The sequence below is a fragment of the Cordyceps fumosorosea genome (genome assembly GCF_001636725.1).
Source record: "Cordyceps fumosorosea ARSEF 2679 chromosome Unknown scaffold_14, whole genome shotgun sequence".
Lineage (NCBI taxonomy): Eukaryota > Fungi > Ascomycota > Sordariomycetes > Hypocreales > Cordycipitaceae > Cordyceps > Cordyceps fumosorosea.
Genome location: NW_017387314.1, coordinates 737,120 through 751,628, shown reverse-complemented (window position 1 = coordinate 751,628; position 14,509 = coordinate 737,120). Strand labels below are relative to the sequence as shown.

The 14,509-nt window shown below is 52.9% G+C and overlaps 5 protein-coding genes across 5 annotated transcripts; 4 read left to right on the top strand and 1 right to left on the bottom strand.

Moving 5' to 3' along the window:
- Positions 1-1,874: 1,874 nt before the first annotated feature.
- On the top strand, positions 1,875-3,489 carry ISF_05898 (hypothetical protein; the record flags this gene model as incomplete). The annotated part of the gene is made up of 3 exons (XM_018849503.1): positions 1,875-2,234; positions 2,296-2,532; positions 2,587-3,489. The coding sequence occupies 3 exons, from the start codon at positions 1,875-1,877 to the stop codon at positions 3,487-3,489; spliced, it is 1,500 nt and encodes a 499-aa protein (XP_018703530.1).
- A 647-nt stretch (positions 3,490-4,136) lies between these two features.
- ISF_05897 (hypothetical protein) lies at positions 4,137-4,391 on the top strand (the record flags this gene model as incomplete). Its single annotated transcript, XM_018849502.1, has 1 exon — positions 4,137-4,391. One exon carries the CDS (start codon positions 4,137-4,139, stop codon positions 4,389-4,391), a length of 255 nt encoding a protein of 84 aa, XP_018703529.1.
- Positions 4,392-6,243: 1,852 nt separating this feature from the next.
- On the bottom strand, positions 6,244-7,014 carry ISF_05896 (acetyltransferase, GNAT family; the record flags this gene model as incomplete). The annotated part of the gene is made up of 1 exon (XM_018849501.1): positions 6,244-7,014. One exon carries the CDS (start codon positions 7,012-7,014, stop codon positions 6,244-6,246), a length of 771 nt encoding a protein of 256 aa, XP_018703528.1.
- A 1,845-nt stretch (positions 7,015-8,859) lies between these two features.
- ISF_05895 (inorganic phosphate transporter PHO84) lies at positions 8,860-10,769 on the top strand (the record flags this gene model as incomplete). Its single annotated transcript, XM_018849500.1, has 4 exons — positions 8,860-9,354; positions 9,411-9,469; positions 9,552-9,784; positions 9,838-10,769. 4 exons carry the CDS (start codon positions 8,860-8,862, stop codon positions 10,767-10,769), a joined length of 1,719 nt encoding a protein of 572 aa, XP_018703527.1.
- Positions 10,770-13,120: 2,351 nt separating this feature from the next.
- ISF_05894 (Serine/cysteine peptidase, trypsin-like protein) lies at positions 13,121-14,415 on the top strand (the record flags this gene model as incomplete). The annotated part of the gene is made up of 3 exons (XM_018849499.1): positions 13,121-13,366; positions 13,498-13,715; positions 13,782-14,415. The coding sequence occupies 3 exons, from the start codon at positions 13,121-13,123 to the stop codon at positions 14,413-14,415; spliced, it is 1,098 nt and encodes a 365-aa protein (XP_018703526.1).
- Between the last annotated feature and the right edge of the window lie 94 nt (positions 14,416-14,509).

The following is a 14,509-nucleotide window of genomic DNA, read 5'->3' as shown; positions in this document are numbered from 1 at the left end:
TGAACAGGACGAGTAGCCAGACGGTGGTGAAGAAGAGAAATCGACCAGTCTGTCTAAATATCCAAAGTTCGAGGAGTCGCGGGTTGAGAAGGAAGATAAATGTTCGGGGAGTGCGGCGACTTCTGAGGGGGAGGGGAAGTGGTTCGGCGGGGAACTGGGGGGCGTGTGCATAACATTGATGCTGACAGGCCGTAATGGTCCTACCAGTGTTGTTGGATGAACGGCCCTATCCCAGACCAAAGAGGAATCTTAGTTTTATGGATAGCTAAAAATGAGCATTAGACTTTTGAGGGAGTTTTCCCTATGCCAAGTGCATTTTGATAGAAGAATACGATAAATGCCCGACCGGTACCGGGTAGGTGAGATATGTATGAAGGCACCGCGCCACCGGGGAGTTCGGCGGCGACGAGCGAGGGGGTGGACGGCAGGCAATTTTAGTGGGTGGCTGTAGAGATTCAGGGCACATTCCGTGCCGCTAGCAGGGTTTTACAGCGCCGCAACAGCATCTAAACCGGAGAATCACAGGGACTCTCCGCTGTAACTTCCCCGCAATGAGCTCAACTCTGGGGCGCCTCCAGTTTTTCAACTGGACGGCGATTCTATTCTGCTGCCTAAAGCACCAATTACTTTGGCGGATGCGATTCTTTCCTGTTCTTCTGCTGAAAGCTGAAAATTTCTCCGTGGCAAAACTACTGTGCTAGTTAGTAACATCTTTGGCAGCGAATAAACTGGGGTTCGACGGTGAGTAGGAAACTCGCGAGGAATCAGGAAAGACGTGTAAATTAGATGGCGAGAATAGAGAATAAAAAGTTCAAAATCCAAGAAATGCATTCAAGAAATATCGACCTTCTATTTGGCCCTGCTTGTTGTTCTGGGGTATACTGAGTCGAGAAGTAATTCAAGTTCGCGGCACAACCCGTTCTCCCTACATGTCTCAGGATAACTACATACGTCTCAGTTATTGGTCCAGGCTCTCCTGCTTATTTGAATTAGTATCAAAGCTTACTTAAGTGCAGGTTTGAAATGGTCATTGGTGAAAATTGTGCCAGTTCAGCGCTATATGGTTTACAATCTTGGTGGTATGGCAATCGCGCCCGGTGAGCCGAGCAGCGTTGCAGCCTGCGGTTATCACAAATCGGGACGCGGCCGTGCGACGTATAGAGATAGATCGAGGTAGTCGAGAGTCGAGAATAAAGATGATAGTTATGGCCTCTTAGATGTTCTACAGCTAATAAGCACTATGAGTTCCACAAATGGATGCCGCCAATCTGACAACACATAAATCGCGAGGCAGACAAACCAAAAAAACCCCATCCATTGAGAGGTACTCGTGGACTACGGATTATGATGAGTTACTGACTGATAGTACGGAAATAAGAGGCTGTTATGTAGAGCCGATAGCCTACAGCCAACAGAACCCTAACATGGCGGCGGAACACAGCCAGTTTTGTAGAAAGGGAAAGTTCCAGGGCCAGAAAAGCATATTAAAGTGAGTCTCTGCAAATTATTTACAAGGAAAGGATGCGTCTTTTACCTTCCGGCCGCGACTAAGCGAAGTCCTCGCTGGTGTTGATTCCTGCCTGGCGTCAAGTATCACCATGTCCCACCCATGCACATACAGGTGCGGGTTTTCCACCGCATACATATGCAGAGGAGGGTCCTTAGCTGACAGTGGCGATGATATGGTTTAACTCAGTTACTATTAGCCGCCTTGCACTTAGTCAGGTTTGCAGATATTGCAGCGACGGAACAGTCATCACCATGGGTCGTGGCTATAAGAATGCCCTGCCCGTGGCATCTTCCTAGGCGCGCGGCCCTTTCATTGTCACCTCCCATCTTTCAATTAGTAGGATCTCAGCTCCTTATGAATCATAATGCCCGGCCCAATTCCACTTCGCATGCAGCAGGTGCACCTTGGTCGAGGCCCGCTCGGTCACTTGGCTGTCAATCCGGCCTGCGCAACACCAAAAGCTGTGTACGCAGCTGAGCATGCGGCACACGAATCAATTCTACTCGAAAGATGCCCTGCAGACATCTGGCCCGGCGGTACTTCTTACACATACGGCTGCCCGCGACCGATTCTCATGTACAAGCGTCATCATGACCAGTTGGTGCGGTTTCATGAGTCCCTCATCATTGCCATCGTAGACATTGTCAAGAGGTGGTTCTCGGATCAGGACGCAAGATTCCCCGAGAGGATGCCGCTACTAAAAGATGAAGAGCAGCTATTACAGGTATGAAATCAAAGAGCTTATTTAAACGTCAGAGGCAGGCCTAACTCTGACACATGTCTAGTGGCTCGATGGGCAAGTTGTACAGGGAAACCTCGCGCCGTACTCAGCAGCAACGCTCGGATCTTGGAGGCCTGATTTTCTTGTTGAAGATGACAATGGGGAAGAAAACTTCCGTTTAACCGAGATCAACGCGCGATTTTGCTTCAATGGCTTCATGCACGGCAGCTACGGGCAGACAGCGCTCGACAACATGGGTATGGACAAGTCGGGGCTTGTTGGCGCTGCGGATGGAGAAGAGGTAGAGTCGCCAACCACATCCTTCATTGTTAAACAGCATGTTAATCAGAGATAGTTCTTTAACGGCCTCCTTCGGCTCTTTCGCCACGATCGACCGCTCCATCTTTTAAAAGGCGATGAAAGGGGAATCGACATTGGCATGTTCATCCATGCCGTTCTGCGACGACTTGGCGTCACCCCGCGCCTCATCACTCCTGGAGATTTGAGGCTGATTCCCGACCCCGCGGATACCACCCGCACCATTCTCTGCTGCCTGGACAAGTCCCAAGCCACGAGCCCATGCGCGCTGAGAACCGCCAGCGGCGAGGTGGTGGAAGAAGTCCACCAGGTCGGCCTGGAGCTGCACCAGCGCGAGCTCGCAGCCCTAGACCCGGAGATGCTGCGCCACGTCAGTCTGCGCTGCTTCAACGACATGCGGACGATCCTGCTCGTCCACGACAAGCGCATGCTGGGCATCATCTCGCAGGAGCTGCCGTCGCTGCTGCGCCGCGGCGTGCTCGCGGCGGGGCAGGCCCGGGCGCTGGCCAAGGGCATCGCCGACACGACCCTGCCCGGCGAGGCGCGCATGAGGCGCCTGCTCCGCCAGTCCCGCGTCGATCCCGCCCTTAAGGACGCATACCTCCTCAAGCCCGTTCGGGGAGGCAAGGGCGCGGGGATCGTGTTTGGCGAGGACCTTGGCGGCGACGAGTGGCTGGCCGCGCTGCGGGACCTGCAGAGCGCCCGGCTGGATCCTGCCGGAGGCGGCGCGAGCCTGGTGGCCCAGCGCAAGGTGGTGCAGCATAGGTATGATCTGGTGCTAAAGGACTGCGGCGAGGTGCTCACGCAGCCTCTGGTAGGGACGTACCACACGGTCCACGGCGAATACCTCGGCATTGGCACTTGGCGAAGCAGCGGAGGCCGCATCTGTGCTGTGAGCAGCGGAGGAGCCTGGATCTGCTCCGTGATTGGTCCTGATTGAGATACTAACTTGCTTTTTATGTATATTTGAGTGACTACCATACTGCACAGCTAGTTAGCTTCAAATAATATCTTGTAGGCGTGCTCTGATCCTGCTTGCATGATGAGCTGAATGCTGCTGGATTCCCCAACCGTGACATCGTGTAAGTGATGAGCAAAGTTTATTGACGCTTTCGGTAGAAGCGAGCTGCTGAGATACACTAACAAGAAATTAAATTAAGACCATGCTTATTATGAGATCTAATCGGCTGGGCCAGCCACCTATCTCTTGCACAGCGCCTGGCGGACATTCGTGGGGTGATGGGATCGGCGCCAGGAACGCCATTCGCCTAATGACACTAAAATCGCGACATAGAGAAACGTCTTGAAGTAATCTCCCAGTGAAGGAAAATAGGGCATCACACCATCATTAGGGGAAGTGCGCGAGGGCACGGCAGTTGCGATTGTGTGCCGTTATTGTGTAAAGCTAACAATGGCGTCAACAATGTGTCTCAGATCGCCAACGCCCAAGAGACTATAAGAGGAGGACGAAGTGCTAGTATCATAACAATAGAAAACACTGTCGCTGCATCTACTCAATTCTTTGTTTAGCCGAAAAAAAAAACTTATACCATTTATTAATAACCTTTCACAAAACAACCACACACAATGAAGGCCAACACCATCGCTGCCATCGTGGCCACTCTCGTCACCAGCGTCGCCGCTGCCCCCACGGAAAAGCGCGACCTGCCTCTTCTCGGCGGCCATTCCGGCATCATCAAGTCGGTCGGCCCTCTCCTCGACAGCATTGAGAGCATCGTCCCCGGTCTCGGCGGCACTGGCAGCGGCCAGGGCGACGACACGGCCGGCTCCCTCCTCGACGGCCTCGGCGGCGGCGCCAAGAGCCCCATTGGCGGTCTCTAAATACAAGGCATTCGAATTTTCAATTCATCATACTGAAAAGCGGACAACTGGTGGACTGCGAAACACTGCATTCGAGGGCAGTTACGTCTCCGGGTCGGGTGGACAAGCTCTTCTTCATGTATACTGTTGGCCAGATTTATTTAGACTAATACGATTTATACTGGGAGGACTCTGGTTTTCCCCATTACTTACTACCAGAACACAGAGCATATTAGTGTATTAAAAACAATACCCATTTAAAAATGTGCAAGCTGACGAACGTGTTGCAATAAAGTCGGTTTGGTCTCAGCATGCGACATTCATAGCTGGCACGTATCCCTAGTCTCGGATGCTTCACCACCTTGATCAAGACAGTTAAATATGCACAGCCTGATGCGCAACCTGTAAAAGGAAATTTTTCCGAACTTCTCGGGACTAAGACGAGCGCATTTTGGCGTCGTAATGTAGTACCGGGAAGACGTCCTTGAGGAGTAATAGCAAAGGCCACCCCAAATATGTATGTTCTGCCGATAAAAACGAGAAATAGGATTGACTACGAGAGGTGGCGATTTTCACTGATCTAGGAGAGACATCACACACAGAAGGGAGTATCTACATATCGAAGTTGTTCTACTACGAGAGTTGCTCACTGCCAAACATCTATCCTAGCCAATGATCAGTTGTCATGCCTTTTACACGAACTCTAGCCTTGATCGCTGCAAATATCGGCTCCTCTGAAGCTTTTGCATTCTACACTTTTGACGGCGTGACCTCCTTCCAGCTCGCCGAGCACCTGCAGGCGCGTCCGGCGCGGAGGGGGGTTCGGATGACGGCGACGTACAGGAGCGGCATCAACGTCAAGTCCGGGAGGCCCGACGTAGACTCCCTGGGCTAGGTCACGACGGGCACGGCGGAAGGCCTGGACTGGAGCAACGGCGCTGTGGATTTTCATAGCTATCACCCGGCTGTTGGCAGCCACAAACGGCAGAAGGGGGATTTCTGTGCGTCGACACCAGTGCTATTTTTGTGTTCCAACACCGGCGTGGGAGGGCACTGTTAATTCCAGAGGGTATCAATATATACATATATATATTGGAAGTTGAGTTGTTGCTTCAACAAGGGCCTTTTGGATGACTCCCTGCTCGAAGGTATTAATACTCGCCAAAGAATCTGTTGTCTTGCGGCACATTCTAGTAACCCCAAAACTACAAAACAGCTACAAATGTCATAATGAGGACGCTGTTACTCCAAGCATGTTTACAGAGGTAGGGTACAGATGAACGCCGACTGGATGAGATGCTGGCGTGGCGCGCACTTCTAGCTACAGGGTAGGATGTTGTAATGTAAAGTGGTGCTACCAGCAAGCCCGGAAACTCGTAGGAGTGGCCCGATTCGGAGAGAATTCTCGAGATCGAAGCAAGAGAGCCTTGCTGCCAAAGCTTTTATTCCCGTGATCGGCACCGAGAAGTTCCTCAATGCTGTGCCAAGACGGGCCAAGACGAGCGGCGGCCACGCACATCAGCCAGAGACGCACAGTGGCTGAAGCCAAGACGATGGGGAGATGGGTCAAAGAGTGCGGGCGCTACAAGCGGAGAGGGAGTCTCACCAATAAGCAACAAGATGTTTCCTCATGGTTGTACAATAGTTAAGATCCTGAAGAGCTGGAGGCGACGTTGAGCGGTCGTTGGTGATTGGGTTGACGCACGTGAAGATTACTATAGACTTGCTCGTCGTCGAGGTGAGACAGCGCCATCTTGGCGACGCTTCTGATAACTTTAAAACACGTATATAGAGCTTGAAAAAAAATTCGCTGTAAATTCTATTAGGGTATTTATGTGTATGAATGATGGTTGTACAATAGTATATGCTCTATTTATTGATCAGTGGCTGCGTCGACATCCTCGATGGCCTGAGCGAGAGCCTGGCGTGCCTTCGCTTCACGGCGCGCAAAGGGCGCGGTGAAGCGCTTGGTGGTATCGACAGTATGAGCATGAGGATCGCTGAACTCGATCGAGGCCGCCAGGCCGAGCGAGGAGCGGGAAAATGCGACCGCGTTGCGCAGCATGTCACCGCCGACGCCGGTGCCGCGGTAGCGCAGACGCGTAGCCCACGCGCGAATCTGCGCGGCCGAGCGGCTTCCCTTCTTCTTCGACGAGGTATTTGTCTTGGTAGCCTTGCCCAGACGCAGCACAAGCGTGGCGATGATGCTATCGCCGTAGCGCGCGTACATGACCGTGTCCTCCCCCTCCCCCTCCTCCGGGGTGATGAAGGCCTTCCAGTTGAAGGCCTCGGCGCGCTGCAGGTAGCCGTAGGTAAAGTACTGCACGGCGGCCAGGTAGGCGACCAGCACGCCGGCGACGAAAATGACGGCGCCGACCCAGTCGTGCCGGCTGCGGTAGACGAGCGCGGAGAGAAGAGCGGCAAAGGGCCCGAGGACGGCCGGGTGGAAGATGATGGTGGTGGAGGCGACCTGGCGCTGCTGCGCGATGGTGTCGGCGACGAGGCGCAGGGCGTCGCGCTTCTCTTCTGTCGTCTGCGCGACCGTGTACGTGAGCTGAGGGATCTCGGGCTCGTTGGAGGAGGAGGTGGAGGAGGTGGTGGTGATGCGCGTAGAGGGTGCCATTTGGGTCTGTGTCGTTGACATTGTTGCGCGTCAATTGGCTGGTAGTGATACGTTGTTTGGCTAGATGGATGGACAAACTGACGATGAAAAGATCAAGACTTTTCTGAAATTTAGATGAGGGTAAAGTAAAAAGGATGAGTTACGGTCCTGGGTTCGTCGCGTGCCGTGACTCATGAGTCGCGCGACAGTCCGACTTGAAAAAAAAACGACGAAAAAAAAAAAAAAAAAAGGGAAAAAGAAAAGGGAAAGTCACCAGTGACAACCAGCTTTCTATAATTGGTATTACAGCCGAGTTCTCCAGACTAGAAACACCAGCTGAAGAAGTCCAAAGCCTGCAATCCGCGACGGGTAAACACCCACGTGGTGAGATGTGGAGTGACAAATGGCGAGCTAATAATTGAGTAAGGTGCGAATTAAGGGACCGTTTTGCCTGGGGCGCAAACATGAAATGGATTTGTCTGGAGGGGTCAGGCGGGGGCCGGGAAAAACCGAAAGCAAGACTGGGCCTGGAAGCAGAAGAAGAAGAAGAAGAAGAAGGAGAAGCAGCTGAGAGGGCAAGTGAGGCGAGAAGGAGGGTGTTGCACTCGGGGGAGCGGGTGAGTACAGATTACGGCGTAATCAGAGACAACAGGCCCAGGACATCGACCGAAAGTCAAAACTGGTCGAGACTATCGAGACACTCGGTGGCCTGAAATGGAATGGGGGTGCATGGAGATGGCCAATGGGAGAGGCGAGGGGGGGTGGACTAGGTTGCAGCTGGGGTATCAGGCAGAGCATGGGCAATGATAATGGTGGAAGAGTACTCAATGATAACTAATTACCATTGAGATGGATGGACCATTGAGAAGTCAGAACCGCGAGTTTCTCTGCCACGGGGAGTTATCACTGTAGTTGCGAAAAGACTCAACTCAACATCATAGCCTCATAAAATATCCCTTGCGAAGGCAACAACAACAACAACAACAACAACCATCAACAACCATCAACAACTCTTCACCCAAAGAATTATCATCCCCCCCCCCCCCCCCTGCAAGCCTCGTCTTCCGCCTCCGCATTTGCATCTCTTGGCCAATCGGCTGCCAAGAAGCCTCTTTCGATACCGACCCCGTTGAGGCGGCGGCCCTGGGAAAGACGGCACGACTGTGGCGCCGCAACGTGTTGGATTCCAGATCTCTCACTGGCCCAATCTTGAACCTTTATTTTAGCCCCAATTGGCGCGTCGTTGGCTCTCTCTGCTGCACTACCACTCACTTACATGAACTTTTGGCACAACGACAGTGCAGTCGGGCTCAACGCAACCCTTCCGTTCGCCCTGTACCCGTTTCAATTTTTCTTTCTCTCTCTCTCCTTGCCCACCGGCGTAGTATTTCTCTTACCCGTTATTCTCCATCCGTAAACGCCTCGTTCCCGCCACCGTCGACGCGCTAGCTATCTAACCCTTAGAGAGCCTGACTGTCCGCCCCGGTCTTGCCCCCCTTGCCTGTATCATGCTGCCTCGCGGTGCCCTGGGAACAAGTTGTATTCGTAGAAGGAAGGAAGGAAAAATTCGCTAGACCGATGCATGGATCATGCTCGCGCGCCAACTTTTCCAGCTCCGAGCCATTCACGCTCCTCCGTTGATGAGCATGCCCCCCCCCCCCCCCCCCCCCAGAGCTCACACACACCACACACGACATGGTTGCCTCTTCTTCAGCCCGCTCATCTGTCTCATGCATAATATAAAGAAGATCCCCTCCTTGCACCCACCTCTGTTTCCTTCTTGTTCCCTTCCTCCCCAAGACTAGCACCTTGGCGATCGTCCTTGGCAACTTGGCAGATACCCTCTCTTCTTCCTTTTTGCTCTTCTTCAAACCTTGTCCAGTCATCATGAGTGCCGAGGAGACCAACACCACCACCGTCGCCGCCTTTGGCAAGACGGCCGGCGGAAACTCTGCCTACACCAACTTCAACAACCAGTTCGCCCACGTCGAGTCGCTGGCCGAGCGCCGCCGCCTGGCCCTCGCCGAGATCGACAAGGCCCCCTTTGGCTGGTACCATGTCCGCGCGTGTGTGGTTGCCGGTGTCGGTTTCTTCACTGACTCGTACGACATCTTCACGGCCTCGATGCTGACCATCATGCTGGGCATCGTCTACTATCCTGGCGTCGGCAAGATGCCTGCCTCCTCGGACAACGCCATCAAGCTGGCCACCTCGGCCGGTACCGTCGTCGGTCAGCTTGGTTTCGGTATGCTGGCCGATATCGTCGGTCGTAAGCGCATGTACGGTCTCGAACTCATGGTCATCATCTTTGCCTCTCTTGCCCAGTCCCTCACTGCCCAGGGCCCTGCCGTCAACATTGTCGGTCTCATCATCTTCTGGCGTGTAAGTCTCCTGGCCTCCTCATACACTGTCTTGTGACGCCAATTGACATGTTTTAGGTCATCATGGGTATCGGTATCGGTGGTGACTACCCTCTCTCCAGTATTATTACTTCCGAGTAAGTTTCGACACTGCTGGTCCTTCCGATCTTGACCGACTTGTACTGCCACGTCCCTAAATCCGCCTCTAACAACATCCAGGTTCGCTACCACCAAGTGGCGTGGTGCCATGATGGGCGCCGTCTTCGCCATGCAGGGTTTCGGCCAGCTCGGTGCCGCCCTTGTCATGTTGTTCGTCACCCTCGGCTTCAAGAACGCTCTTGAGGGTGCCAAGGACGTCGCTCACTGCACCGGTGATTGCCAGGTCGCCGTCGACAAGATGTGGAGGACCCTCATTGGCTGCGGTGTCGTTCCCGCCTGCATTGCCCTCTACTGTACGTACTCAGCCCTCTCGTGACTACCGCAGTCTTCCTAACAGCCGTGACAGACCGTCTTACCATCCCCGAAACCCCCCGTTACACCTTCGATGTTGCTCGCGATGTCGAGCAGGCCGACGAGGACGTCAAGGCCTACATCAGCGGCAAGCGCGAGGGTGAGCCTGACCAGGTTTCCCGCGCCGAGACCCAGAAGCAGGCCCAGAAGGGCCTCGAGGTCCCCAAGGCCAGCTTCCGCGACTTCTGCCGCCACTACAGCAAGACCAAGAACTTCCTGCTCCTCCTCGGTACTGCTGGCTCTTGGTTCTGCCTTGATGTCGCCTTCTACGGTCTCTCCCTGAACAACGGTACCATTCTTGAGGCCATTGGCTTCGCCACCTCTGGCGGCAAAGTCAAGAACGTCTACCAGCTCCTCTACAACACCGCTGTCGGCAACGTCATCATCGTTCTTGCTGGTGCCGTCCCCGGTTACTGGGTCTCCGTTGCCACCATTGATACCATCGGCCGCAAGCCCGTCCAGATGGCCGGCTTCATCATCCTCACCATTCTCTTCATCGTCATGGGCTTCGCCTACCACCATCTTTCCGCCAACGCCCTCCTCGCCATCTACGTCATTGCCCAGTTCTTCTTCAACTTTGGTCCCAACGCCACCACCTTCATCGTCCCCGGTGAGGTCTTCCCTACCCGCTACCGTTCTACCTCACACGGTATCTCTGCCGCCTCTGGCAAGATTGGCTCCATCATCGGCCAGGGTGCCATCGCCAGTCTGCGCACCCGCGGTGCCACCAAGACCAACGCCTCCCCTTGGCTCGACCACGTCCTCGAGATCTTCGCCCTCTTCATGCTTCTCGGCTGCTTCACCACCCTTCTCATCCCCGAGACGGCCCGCAAGACGCTCGAGGAGCTGTCTGGCGAGGACGACTACGCTGCCAACCCCCACGATGTCGAGGCTGCCGCTGTCGAGAGCAAGCCTGTCTCGGCTTAAATCTCGCGTCGCGACTCTAGCATATGGTGTATCATGTATTAAAGAATGTGCCACGACGACTTTGATATAGAGGGCTTTTCTTTTTCTGTACCTTGTTTTACGTCATATATTTTCATGCCTTTGCTAGGGAGAATACCCCGTAACTTAATACCTTAGATTGTCGCCAAAAGCATACATTCATTTGCACCATCATGCAGCTTGTTTCGTGCATGTCTTCAATCGAAGTAGTGTCTCTGAAGAAGAGGAAAAGCCCTGTCGTACATGCCAATGATTTCGCCAACGACACTGCGGTAAATACGCTTGGGGTCAAATTGGTCCTTGACGGTTGTGAAGCGTGCGTTATACCGTGAGGAATGTTGGACATTGGCTTATTGGAATTTATCTTTTTTTTTTGGAAAGAAAAAAAAAGAAAAAAGGAAACGGCGAAAAAAAGACGCCGTATCTTATCGACTCATCACGATTCTCAACCGTGCGTTCAAAAACCTCGCGCGTGTTGGTGGTCCAGTGTGGACCATGGGGGAATTCGTCGATGAGCGTGTTCGCAAGCCGGATGTCGATAAATGTTAGCCGTAAGAAAAAGAAAAAGAAAATACCCAGGAAAAATTCAGAGATTCTAAAGATATATTTGATCTGTCCTGCCATTATCAAAGCGCCGCATCAATACCTGACCCGGGTTGCCAATGCAAGCCAGTCGCATTGTTATTCTCAAATATAAGAGCGACGATGAGAAGCTATTCATGATAGGCTCGATGTTGTAGAGTCATGACACGCAAACTCCCTCGCATGGATTTAGACAGGAACCACTGGTCCTTTTAGTTTCAGTCGATACAAGTAAGCGGTTATGTGCCAAGCTCGGCGACCATACGGCGCGGCCGAGAACGGAGAGTCGGTTGGCACTTTCCCAGGCTTATTAACAGCTGTTTTAAACCTGACCCTCTTGTATTTATGAGATTCTCTCTCCTCGGCCCCGCAAGTGCTTCGCTGCGGGTCGGCTTCTGTTCGCATTATAGTGGCATGATGGGAATATAGATGCATTTACGGCTTTCTGTATGCAAAACATGAAAAAGATGGTCCGACTATGCCGCTATACACAATGCTTAAAAGATTAGCCGACAGAATTAATGATAAATGCTCGTCAAAGTAATCAATCTACGCCTGTACCGCTCTCCATGTAGTGTCCATCTTATAGCGCTGATAAAAGTTAGGAAATGCCTATTTTATATATTGTATATAGTTGGGAAATCAGCTAATTACGCTTCAACTATGTCGCCATTTTGTGCATCATTGCTGTTATCTCGCAATGAACTAGTTATCTAACTCGGCCGCTGGACCCATCCCTCTGCCGTCCTTCTTTTGCTTCAAGACTTGGAAATAACAAGCTTCAAACCTGTCATGACAGCAAAGTTCTCGTTATCCTGGCAACCGCCGCGGCTGTCTGCGCCGCCTCCGTTGAAGATGGCAGCTGTGATGGTACCTCTAGATAGCTGAGCATGCGCCGGCCAGCCGCTGCAACGGCGCCGTCGACGGCAACGATTGGCGAAGTCGAGACGAGAGGGGGCAAGGACTACAATCCCCGCGAGTTCGACGGCATCACTTGCGGCAAGTCCCCTTGTAAGAGGGGAAGGCGTCGCAATCATAAAAAGTCGAGTCATGCAGGGCGGCCGGACAGGGATTACAAGAGCTGGGCAAAAAATGGCCAACTCCAGCACGACAAATCTCTTTATTACCAGCAATGTCAGCGTGAGTCAAGACTTGTCGCTCTTATTAACATGTAACTGTATACACGCGAGTCAATGCTCTTGTGGTGATGGCAAGTGCCATGCCATGGTGAGTGTCACGCGACATTCGATGGCTTCGTGGACAGTGCCGTCAATCTGTCTATGATGAAGATACAAAGCTGTATGTATGATAGCTATGAGCAAGTATACAATCCCGGGGCGATCATCGAGCCAGGTACCCGTATTGACAGGGTAATTGATAATGTACAGATTAGTTCCAACAAGACAGCATCTTCGCCTTACTTCTCTTGGAGACGGACAGGTGTGCGTCTAATTAAACTTCCAAAATCCTATCTTTCTGGAATTACGTCTTTTCGTCGCAATATATCCCTGCTAAAAAATGTATATCTCTGGTGATGGGGATGTGGGCATGACTTCAAATAATTAATTGCTCAGCCCGTTTCAACCTCGGAATTGTCCTCCGCACAGGTCAATTGTAACGCAATATCGCCCCTCTAGCTATTGCCCAGAATACATATTTAACGAGCAGGCCGTCTCGCTGACTTCTTCATCTCCATCCCCAGAGACATCGATAAAAAGCAGATCTTGCTACTTTACTCCTTTGATACCATCATGAAAGCCACTGTCGCTGTTACCCTGACCGCAGGGCTTCCCGCTGCTCTAGCATCTGCCATACTGAAGCCCAGAGTCATCGGACCTGATGAGCCCACGGATCGCTACAAGTTTGTCGTAAGCATCCAGGATAGCAAGAAGGCCCATTCCTGCGGAGGAATGCTGCTGGACAGTACTACTGTCCTTACTGCCAGTCATTGCTTCCTCAACACTACCGACGCAGGGTTCGTAACTGCAGGAAAGACGGTATGATAATTTTTCCCTTCTCCTTCTTCTTCTTCTTCTTCTTCTACTTCTACTTCTTCTTTCTTTGCATCCTCTTCTTTACCCCCTTGTGATGTCTCTCCGTTACATAGACTAATGTCTCAACTTCATAGGATCTTGAAGCTGCTGGGGGAGTGACGGTCAAGATTTCAACGCTCCAACGACCTGACCACAAGCCGGTCAACTACCAAGCCAAAGGCAAGGAAAAGCTGAGCGACATTGGAATCATTAAGCTAGCTACTCCCATTGAGACGAGTGACAGCATCGAGTATGCACCACTGCCAACATCTGACTCGATCCCTGACGGCTCAAAATTCGTTGCTCTTGGCTGGTAAGCAAACCTAGAACTGCCCACAACCGCGAAGCGGGTATTCGAGCCGGGCTGACAGCTCCTCAGGGGACGCGACAAGACTGTGAAAGAAGGCGACGCTCCTTTCAGCGTCCCGAAGCGAGCAGAGGCCCTGCTCGAGCAGCAGCCAATGAGTAAATGTGTACCCTCGCAGATTTTCGGCGATCAAGGCGCACTAATCTGTGCCGGCAAGCCTGGAAAGACTGTGTGCTCAGGTGACAGCGGCGGTCCGCTGATCGACTCCAAGACCGGGGTGCTGCTCGGCCTCGTGTCGATTTCTGTCATGAACGCGCAGGGAGTCGGTTGCGCGGATGCCAACATCTTCACCAGGATCGGCAGCCACCTCGACTTCATCAACGCCAACCTCGGGGAGAAGGGCTTCGACGACGGCGACAACCAGAGGATCAAGGACGAGGCAAAGATGAAGGCGCTCCAGCGGGACCTTGCCGCGACTTGCAAGCAGCAGTACGACGGCAAGTACAACGCGTGCGTCAGCGCGGCCAACGCTAGCCTGAACAATGAATGGAAGTCTGATGACGAGAAATGGGCTGCCTACGACAAGGCGGTGGCCGAGTGCAAGGTCATCCAAGCCAGGGAGCGTGCTTGCTCCGTATGTGTGGCGGACGCGAAGCTTGACTCGACGCCTGAGACGCTCATCCAGTGCTCCGAGAAGGGAAATTGACTCGGACGGTGCCGCCAGCGGGTGGCAAAGAGAACTAGTCACCCTAAATCGAGATTGTAGGGCGTGGCACGCGCTCAGCATCGCTAGGCTCCTT